We start from the raw sequence: 10641 nt of genomic DNA on the forward strand, positions 1-10641 counted from the left end.
TGAATATTTAGTTCCCAGCTTTGATCTCCTTGTAACCATGTCTCCATAATGGCTATAAGATCATCCCCATTAATATTTGTGCCGTTAATTCATTTATTTTGTTCTGAATGCTTTAAGAGCCATTAACTTTATCTACAAGACAGCAACAGCATCTACATCTCTGCATCAAACTCCATAACTAAAAATGAACTTCCTCTAGAGGTTCCCCACGATGTTAACACATTGGTTTACACAGATCATGTGATTTTACAACACAGGATTATTCTTAAAACTGCAATTCTACATTTCCCAAAACTATAATTGCTATAGTATCTCTGCTTTTTGTGGTTACACAATGTACACTTAAGGTCTTTAGTTGGATTTTTAAGTTAAAAAAAAACCTTTATGGGGAAAAACGGAATGAATACCCGCCTTTAGATGGTGCTGCACTGGGAGTTGTGGGTTTGATAAAATGCGTCACCTCTGGCAATGTTGACAGGGAGCGAGGCAGTGTGATTATATAAAGAGGAGCTGTTGGATAGAGCTACATTGAGAGTGTGAGCGAACCATGGCTGATGGTATGTTTCTATTCTGGGGCTCCGGCTCCCCGCCCTGCTGGAGGATCATGATCGTCTTGGAAGAGAAGAAATTGCAGGGATACCAGCACAAGATGTTATCTTTCGAGAAGATGGAACATAAATCGGCTGAAGTTATGGCAATAAATCCAAGGGGCCAGGTGATGACTGATAATTTGCTATTACCCTACCCTTTTGTGAAGATTTCTATGTTTCTTGTGATAGACGAGAGCTTGTAAAATGCAGGCTGCGGTTCAAAATATTCAAATTTTTGTGCAAAAGATTAAAAATCTGCTTTTAGAATTTTTTTTGAAAAAAAAACGATTTACAAATTGTTATTGCAGTTACCCAGTTTCCGCCATGGAGACACTATTTTGAACGAATCTTTTGGAGCCTGTCTGTATCTGGAGGTAAGAGGCTTTTTTTTTTAAAACGACGAATTCATCGAAAACTTCGAGCTATTTTAAGCGACTTTTTAAATGTTTGATTATCTCCCACTATAGAAACTGGAGATGCTGCAGGTTCCATGTCACTGTGCTCCTTGCTGGTGGCATATGTCCCATGTTTTAAGCTGAACGCATTCGTTATTTCTCTTCACTTGCCTCCTGCAGAACCAGTTTAAATCCCAAGGTACCCAGCTGATTCCCGACTCCGGAGATGACCAGGCTCTTATCTACCAGAGAATGCACGAGGTCCTTGCTCTGCAGGAAAAACTGGGTAAGTCCCCTGAGCTTCTCGATATTGCAGCTGTTGCCATGGTTTTGTTTTTCCTTATCTTAAAAACGCACAGTACATTCCAGAGTTACCAACCAAGCATAATAGATTGAATCGCTTGAGGACAACTATCGAACGATCTTTCACAATCTCAAGACATCCCATTGCACTTTACAACCCGTGAACTACTTGTAAGGCAACTCGACAGTGAGAATCTGTTGGAGTGAAGTAGGGAACTGGGCAAAAAATAGTGTTCAGTACAGTAATTTATAAAATAAAGAACATGCTGGATCCACTCCCGTGGTCAGATGGTGTCTGCAGAGAGAGGCAGTTAACATTTTAGGTTGCTATTTCATTATAATTGAATGAAATATCATTGGAGTGAAATGAAAGCCCTAATTTCTCTCCTTATCCAAATGTTTCCAGCGATTGCAACATTTTTCCTGTTGTTTTTTTCAGTTCCTGAATTCTAAAGTAGTCTCCCTAGGTGCCTCTATTTGTGGTTCCACTCTCTGGAGGGGTTGTTCTACAAGGCGTTGAATAGCCATAGTCTTAAGGTTCAGTGCTGTTTCATCCCATTTTAGCTGCACATACCGGGTAGCTACCTACATACTGCTGCTTTTGTATTGTATTTGAACATTACTAGTTTAGCTAAGGAGATTAATGGTCTTAGTTCATGGTGAGTGCAACTATGCCCACCTGTCCAATCTTCACAAAAAACAATCTATTCTGTTGCTTGTAAATAAGTTAATGTCTCCTTGCCGAAAAGATTTATAAAAGCTGAGGTCCAATTTTGTTTTTTAAGGTTCCAAAATCCTTTCAATTGCCAAGTGTATTAATGGCCTGTTCTTCTCATGGTTAAAGAGCTGGGAGGGGTGAGACAGTTCTTGTATTAGAGATCCTAACCCAGGAGAGAAAACAGCCATCATGATGGTGAAGGAAGTGAGAACAATTTCTCACATCAAGTTGTTGTCTATGGGTGCCTCTCATTTTTTCAGTTGGGGGATTCTGAACAATAAACTTTCAACACAGAAGGACTCCATTTGGCCTGGAGTGACTCTTTGAAAGAGTGGTCCAATCGAGTCCCACTCCCCAGCAATTATTTCCCCAATATGCTGTAAACCAGTCCTCTTGAAGCACATGGCCAGTAATTTCTGAATGTTCCTGTGAAATCCAATTCCATCACTGTTTCAGGTGGTGCACTATGGGTCTTAGCCTACCTGCAAAGGTATTTCCCCTCTCTGGTTCTTTTTGCAAGCTGTTTAAAATCTGACCTTGTTATTGACTCACTTGCCCTATTAAAACCCCCTCATAATTTTGAACATCTATTGGGTTTCTCCTTAATATTCTCTACTCTAAGGAGAACAATCCCAGCTCCTGAAGTCCCTCGTCCTGCTAAACCACCTCTGTACACTTTTCTGTCCCAAGGCTTGGACCTCCATACCTATAAGTGTAGTGTCCAGAATTGTACATGATACTCCATTTGAGGGTTTGTAATGGTTTTGTGATCGTTTTGTGAATATGAGTAATGAATATAAAATGTAGCATTCCATATCCTTTTCATAAGGATCTTATTAACTTACCTTAACACCAAAGATTTGTGACTCTCCCTCTGCTCCTGCTCCTTCACCTCCTGAAAATCATTTGGAAGAAACAAAATGAAGTGGCTGCATAACCTAAAATGATCACTCCTCACATCTGAAATAAAAATATCTGCCCATTTCACCAGACTGGATCTTCTCCTGAAAGCTGCCTCTATCTTACCCCCTGCTCCCTATTTACTATCTTGTAAATTTGCAATCTGTGGACTTCAAAGTTATACTGCCTATCTCCAAATCCAGGTCATCCTGTACAAAAACAGGAAACACTGGTTCTAATACAGACTCCAGAAGGATCCAACTGTATATTTCTCTTCAGTTTGAAAAAGTCTATTCACAGCTACTGTCTGCTTCCTGTCCCTTGGCTAATTACATACCCATGTTGCCATCAATCCTTGTAATGCCAAGTGCTTCTATTTTCTAAGGTTGTTGTGCAATAGATACTTTGTCTTGTGCCTTTTTGAAGCCTATATATACATATACTGCACTAGCTTACATCGAGGAAGTCATCTTGAGGTAGGTCATGTCTGACTAACCCAAGATAAAAGCAAAAAGCTGCGGATGCTGGAAATCTCAATTGACTGCCTTAACTTTGGTGCACACAGTATGTTGCATGAATAGGATTTTCACAAGTTATGGCAGGAGAGATCAACTTGGTCCCAGCATTAATGGCTACTTCTAAAGCCCTGATGCTTGCTTGCTACTTTCTCTTGTTCTGTCCCCAAATCTCAATCCCACACCTGGGTTCTGTCTCTTTTTTTAAATACCTCTAACCACCTCTTATAAAATCTCCAATACTTTTAAGTCTTTCTTCATAATTCCACATACCAGGCAGTTTCTTGGTGAATCAGTGCTGTATCCTCTCTTGTCTTTTATCAATCCTATAGAGTGGAGCCCAAAGCTGCATGGAATACTTTTGGGAGTGTTGTAAGGGTTCCCTATTTAAACTTAACTTTCATGCTCTCTACCTCCTACCATTTAAAAACCATTTATTCCATAACTTTAAGGTCATACCCAAATAAGGTGCTGCTTTTGTTTGTACCAACTAACCAATCTTAACCACCAGCTGCACCGCCTCCCCCGCCCCCAGCCTTGCCCCTGCCTCAAACAGCATTTTTTTGTTTTGACCAAGATGTGTCACTGCTTGTTTGGGAATCAGATGACCCAAAAAGGGGTTAAGCTCATAAGTGCTTCTAGAAAAATTTAAGAAGGAACCATTTAAATACAGTGCATAAGCTAAATAGAAAGGGAAGGCATACAATCTGACAGGTGAGGATGGCTCACAATCCTTGAGGGCAAATGGACTGAAGGTTTCTGCATCTGAGGGTGGTAGTCTCTTGTCTGTTCTATTCACAGCTGTCTCCAAGCTAGTTGAGATGTTAAGTGCTCTCTCCAGTCGTCTTCCATCTCAGATTGAAGACTCTCTCCTTCCAAGCTTTGTTTCCAGGGACTGGTGTCGTTAATCACTTTTTGATCCCATCTGAACAATGACAGAGGGACAGGTATACAAGCTGTAACCTCCCCTGTCCATCACTTTGCCTCAATGCTGTTTTTAGCTTATCTTCTGTTGGCTGCCATTCTGGTTAGATACCTGCATAGGTTAAAAGGTACAAATTTCCAGCTTGTCAGCTCAGGAATGTCCACAATGTCAAGGTGACCTCAATATAGCCCACATCTCTCCAGGCCACTATCTCAGTCTATGGATACAGGTGCTGCTTTTTGAGAGAATGGGAATCTTTAACAGTTCTATGCCTGTTGATTCTGTAATAGTTTTAGAATATCATTCCTTATGCCATGCACTTGATATTGAATTACTTCTGCCACTTTTGATTTTGGCAAGATGGTGTATGGGGAAAAAGGGGGATGGAGTATAAAAGTAAAGAAGTCTTGCTCCAACTCTACACCGCATTGGTGAGACAGCGGCAACACTCGTACAGTTTTGATCTCCTCACTTAAGGAGGGATGCACAGACATTAGAAACAATTCAGAGGATTCCTGGGATGAAAGGTTGAGTCAACATCCTGGGGGTTACCATTTACCAGAAACTGAACTGGACTAGACATAGAAATACTGTGGCTCCAAGAGCAGGTCAGAGGCTAGGAATCCTGCAGTGGGTAACTCCTCCTGATTCCCCCAAGCCTGCCCACCATCTATATGGCACAAGTCAGGCATGTGATGGAATACTCTCCACTTGCCTGGGTGAGTGCAACTCCAACAGTAGTCGTAAGCTTGATAACATCAGGACAAAGCAGCCTGCTTGATTGGCACCCCATCCACAAGCATTCACTCCCTCCACCACTGAAGCAGAGTAGCAGCAGTGTGTACCATCTACAAGATGCACTGCAGGAACTCACCAAGGCTCCTTGGCACCTTCCAAACCCACATCCACTACCATCTACGAGGACAAGGGCAGCAGATACCTTGCAGCAGATACCTGGGAACACCACCAACTAGAAGTTCCCCTCCAAGCCACTCACCACCCTGACTTGGAAATATATCACCATTCCTTCACTGTTGCTGGGTCAAAATCCTGGAACTCCCTCCCTAACTGCACTGTGGGTATACCTACATCACATGGACTGCAGTGGTTCAAGAAGGCAGCTCACCACCACCTTCTCAAGGGAAATTAGGATGGGCAATAAATGCTGACAGTCAGCGATGCTCACATCCCATGAATGAATAAGGGGAATATATGTCCATTGGAGTTCCGAAGAATGTGATCCCTCAGAATCTGGTTTCAACAGGGACTTGATGGGGTAGATGCTGAGGAGATGTTTCCCCTTGTGGGGGAATCTATAACCAAAGATGAGGTGAAATTTAAGGGTTGTTAATCTTGGAATTTTGTACCTGGCTAGGGTATTTGCCTAACTTGGCCTTGAATACATTTAAAATTTTGACCTGCAAGGGAGTTGAGGGTTATGGGAAGGCTAGCAGGAAAGGCAAAAAGATTTGAGGTGACAGTCTGATCAGCCATAATTTTATTGAATGGTGAAGCAGACTCGAGTAGTGAAAGGGCCTACTATGTTCTTGTGGTTTCCTTTTTAGTAATCAGAAGAATTTACATTATCTTCAGCTTAATGTCCTCTCAATTTCAACAGTATTCCCACTAATCCAATATTCAAGATATTTACATACATGGTGAACAGAAGTCATGCCAGAGTAGAATTCTCAAACTGCTGTTGAATCCTACACTCCTGCTAACCAGTCTTGCTCTTGAATGGTAAAACTACTGCAGGTCTTAGTCTACATTTTTTTGAAGTCCTAGCTCTTTATTCTATTGGCATTTCCAGCACACTCTCTCTTTTTACCCTGAACCAAAATTAGTTCACTGTCCTGTGGTTATCAACTGCTACTCCATGCCAGTATCATCTCACTTGTTTACAGGTGCTGTGATCTACTATACCTGGAGGGTTCCAGAGAACGAGCGTCATGACTCTGCTGTGGAGAGGAACAAAAAGGCACTGAATGTAGAATTGATGCTGTGGGAAGGATACCTTGAAAAGGTAAAGAACAAGGAGTGTGAGCATGGAGAAACTGTCAGACAGGAAGCAAATCACTTCAGTAAACAGGAACACTATCTGGTGCTGCATTTGTGGACTTAAACAGCTGTCATTTGAATCCATCACATTTGGCTTTCCCTCCTGTGGAAGCAAATCTTCAGGTTAACCCACATAGAGTTTCTAGACCAAAAGCACCTGGCATTAGTGCAGCCTGATGTTGTACTTCAATTTTTTTATAGCCCTATGTGTATAGGTGGCTTTCTGCAAAATGTCCAGTGTGTATGCATATTCTAGTGATACCATACTATTTTATTACCCTCATAATTGAGGGGGAAATCAGTGAGTTTATTCCTTGTGTAGAACCTATTCTAAAGCTGGCCTTATAATTGCTCCATTTTTAATTGGCCTTCACACAAGCAAGCTTTTGCTTAAATTTAAGAAGGAAACTTTTTATTATAGAATAAATCCTATGACTGTAAAGGTTTTGGTTTTCCCCTGATTGTATCACTGGGGCAAATTTTGGCTGACCAGGCCTTCGTTTGGACAGTAACAATTGATACAGATTTGGTTACTAGCAGGGACTTTTTTATTAAAGCAAAACAACTTGCTCCTTGAAACTGCAAGGTAAAATACCCAGTAAACCTCTACTGCTGATGGGAGTAATGAGGTGATGATTTGTTTATCCTTCCAGTTTTTTGACTGGGTGTATCTGTTTTATTGGTACGAACATACTAGATCTATTTCTTACACTGATTTTTTTTTTAAGTGGTAAAATAATCTCAATTACTGGGCACAAAAGCCGTTTTGAAGTGGTTTTTTAAAATGTGGATACTCTGTTCTGAACTGTTACTGTAATCTCGCACTAAGCTTCATTTCTTTTGCTCTTCCAGATGGGTCCTGATTCCTATATTGCTGGGAAGAACTTCACAATGGCAGATGTAATGCTGTTCCCACAAGTGGCCTATGCTGTTCGCTTTGGGTAAGTGGCTACTATGAATCAGTGCTTCAATTGTCTGCATTTCTTATGGGACTCTAGTTCAAAAATTGATTTGTAAAGCCACCCTCTTGTTTTTTAAACATAAACAGAGCACAGACATACCATTCAGCTTAACCAGTCCATGCTGGTATTTTGCTCAATTTGTGCTTCTATCCTTAATTATCTTAATACTCTATTGTCTCCTTTAGTAGCTTTCTTCTTAAATGTGTGTATAGTAGTTGTGTCTATTACTCCCTATGGTAATATCCATATTCTAACCAGGACTCTTTTTTTTAAAGAAAAGTTTGTTTCTGTATTCCTGATTTTGTTTATTTGCACTTTATTCTATGGGATGTGGATGCTAGCAAGGCCAGCATTTGTTGTCTAACCCTAACTGCCCTTGAACTGAGGGGTTTGCTAGTGGGTCTGGAGTCACCTGTAGGCCAGACCAGCAAAGGATGGCAGATTTCCTTCCCTAAAGGACATTAGTAAACCTGATGGCTTTTTTATGACAATTGATAGTTTCATGGTTGCCATTACTGAGACTAGCTTTTAATTCCAGATATTTTTTTCCCTCCCAGAGAATTATTAGCCTGGGCCTCTGGACTACTAGTCCAGTGACATTGCAACTATGCCACAGTCTCCCCTCAGTTGGTGACTATCTTGTATTGATTGGCTCCTAGTTCTGCTCTGCCCACAAATCGTAACAGTCTACTCTATCATTCTTTTATAGCTAAGACCACAATTTGGTCACACCTGAACCTTCTCTTGACAAAAGCAATGTAACTTGTTAATCTTTTCCTGATGGGTATAACCTTACATTTCTGTTATCGCTCCAGCAAATCTCTTTTCAGTACCTTTTATCCAGTGCCTCTAACCTTTTTTGTACGTCAACCAGGGCTGCACATAATGCTCCAAGCATGGTCTAACCAGACTGTTTTCTTGATACATGCTTAGCATAACATCCCTTCTTTTCAAACCTAGTGCTCAACATGACCTCATTAACCTGCTGCAATTTTTTGGTGATCTATTTATTTGTACTCCCAATCCCTTTCGTCCTTCTACCTCACTTAATGTTTATTTTCTAAGTAATACGTGACTCCTTATTCTTGCCAAATTAATGCCTCCACCTATAACTGGGAAATAAATTTCAGATGTGCTTGTCTTGTGATTGGTATCATCCATTTTGACTATCTGTCTAAATTTGCAGACAAATTGAGATTTTTTAAATTCTGAAGTCTAACTCATTAAATGTGGTCCTTGTGGGACACCACTTACCCCGCTTCTGCTCTAGCCTATCCTTTACCCCATTTCTCTTTCCTGCCTTCCAACCAGCTATTCATTCTACTGTTGGTGTCCACTGACTCCACATGCTCTAACTTTGTTCATTAGTCTGTAATACCTGATTGTATCTACTATATTACCTCTTGTCTATTCTTCAGCGAAGTTGCTTGACTAACTTCACTGAAGGCTGATCTTTCCCTTATGAAAATGGAAAAGCCAATAAGATTTCAATTCTAGATGTATTTCTGTTTTTTTTTTTACTAAGGTGTCCATTTGTTTCTCCTACTGATGAGCTGGCTGCTCTATAGCTCCCTAGACATGTGAATAGATAACATACTATGTACAATAGGACTTGTACTATTTCTTTTCTGGTGAATTATAAATTAATATAATAGTACTTCTAGAAGAATATAGGGAAGATATTGAATGTGCAGATGCAATCTGTCCAGGCAGTTTATTGTTGGAATTTTATTTTTTATTTAATATTCCATATTAAATGTGACACATTTCAAATCATTCCTCTATCATGTTCAATTGATTTGCCTCCCTAGTCAATATAATTTGATGTTTCTGCTATTTAATTGAGTTTTAACCTTAATTTGACTTTCTCCATTTTTGTGCCTAAAGAATATTTGACTTGTGTTCACAATTTAGTATCAGTTCCTCTTTGCCTTTAAATTTTTTTAACTTCTGCCCTAGTCTTTTTGTAGTCCCCCTTGAATTTGTCTCCTCTGCTGTCCAAGTGCTTGGTGTTACCCTTTTTGTTGTTTTCTACCCCCTGCCACTTTTGTCATCCATAGTGTCTCAATTAATCTTTTTCCTGGGCTCTGAAAACTTCCTTTGCTATTCTACATGCCAATATTATTGTCAATTTTCTTTATCCAAGTACTATTCTGGAACCCTCCAACTAAAATCAATACCTTGGTCTTTGTTATGCTTATTTCCTTCTGTCCTTGTCCTAAACTGCTTTTATTTTGGTCACTATTGCTTAGATGTTCTCTTTTGCTACTTTGTTTTGTTTCATTTCCCATTACCAGATCAGTAGCAAATCCTTGCTGTTGGATTCCTTTAGAATATAGTCTTGTACACATTGTGGGAACTCTGTTCCCTTATCCCTTTTTTGCCTACCTCTTCAGGCCAATTATTTCAGATAGTTTTCTGATGTAGATTAGATTTTGGGTTAAAGTATAATTTAGTCCAAATGGAATTTCAAACCAACAAATACACACACACACACTATATATAATGTGAGGTGAGTTCAGACTTCTTTTAACCTCTAGAATACCTACAAATATCAATTTTCCTCTTGTGCCATTGGAAACACTTTAACCACTAACCAGTTTGGTGAAATGATAAAATAGCACTAAGTCATGGTCTTTTCCAATGTATGATAGCTGTCCAAAAGACAGCATAGGCAAATGTGCCTAAATGGTTGGTGTATAGGGGAAGAGATGTTTGAAGCTATGCCTTGAATTCCACTGTGTACAAAAAAAAAACCTTTAATTATTTTAGATTATCAACAGATAAATATCCCAAGCTGGTGGAGTACTACACTAGAGTGAAAGAGCGATCAAGCATCCAGGCTTCGTGGCCTCCCCATTGGAAGGAGAGCCCTCCAACCATGGACACTTTGAAAGATGTTTGAGTTTCATGTCGGTAACAGACCCCATATCCATTACTTGTGTTGGCCTTGACACTTAACGATGTCCTGCCTAAAGATTAACTTCTGTCATGGTGCAGTCTGTCATTGTTGCATTAAACCTTATTAAAATATTATTGTAACAAATGCATCTTTCTTTTGAGTGCATTCACCTTCGTCTATACCAATCTAAAGGTAAAAGCAAAAAACTGCAGATGCTGGAAATCCAAAACAAAAACAAAAATACCTGGAAAAACTCAGCAGGTCTGACAGCATTTGTGGAGAGGAACACAGTTAACGTTTCGAGTCCGTATGACTCTTCAACAGAACTAAGGTTTCCTTCTGTTGAAGAGTCATATGGACTCAATGTTAACTG

At 39.9% G+C, this 10641-nt stretch overlaps 1 protein-coding gene across 1 annotated transcript; it reads left to right on the forward strand.

The window, feature by feature from the left end:
* The first annotated feature begins 461 nt into the window (after window positions 1-461).
* Window positions 462-10414, forward strand: LOC144681888 (glutathione S-transferase A-like). The gene is made up of 6 exons (XM_078543995.1): window positions 462-715; window positions 899-964; window positions 1166-1271; window positions 6251-6369; window positions 7257-7345; window positions 10139-10414. The coding sequence occupies exons 1-6, from the start codon at window positions 548-550 to the stop codon at window positions 10269-10271; spliced, it is 681 nt and encodes a 226-aa protein (XP_078400121.1). The 5' UTR covers window positions 462-547; the 3' UTR covers window positions 10272-10414.
* Window positions 10415-10641: the final 227 nt, after the last annotated feature.

The sequence above is a fragment of the Cetorhinus maximus genome, chromosome 6, assembly GCF_964194155.1.
Source record: "Cetorhinus maximus chromosome 6, sCetMax3.hap1.1, whole genome shotgun sequence".
Taxonomy (NCBI): domain Eukaryota; kingdom Metazoa; phylum Chordata; class Chondrichthyes; order Lamniformes; family Cetorhinidae; genus Cetorhinus; species Cetorhinus maximus.

Excerpts from the sequence above, each read along its gene's own strand:
- LOC144681888 (XM_078543995.1), top strand. The coding sequence starts at position 548 with ATGGCTGATGGTATGTTTCTATTCTGGGGCTCCGGCTCCCCGCCCTGC. Across the intron at positions 965-1,165 it reads GAGCCTGTCTGTATCTGGAG|AACCAGTTTAAATCCCAAGG; the intron begins GTAAGAGGCTTT and ends TGCCTCCTGCAG. Across the intron at positions 6,370-7,256 it reads GGGAAGGATACCTTGAAAAG|ATGGGTCCTGATTCCTATAT; the intron begins GTAAAGAACAAG and ends TTGCTCTTCCAG.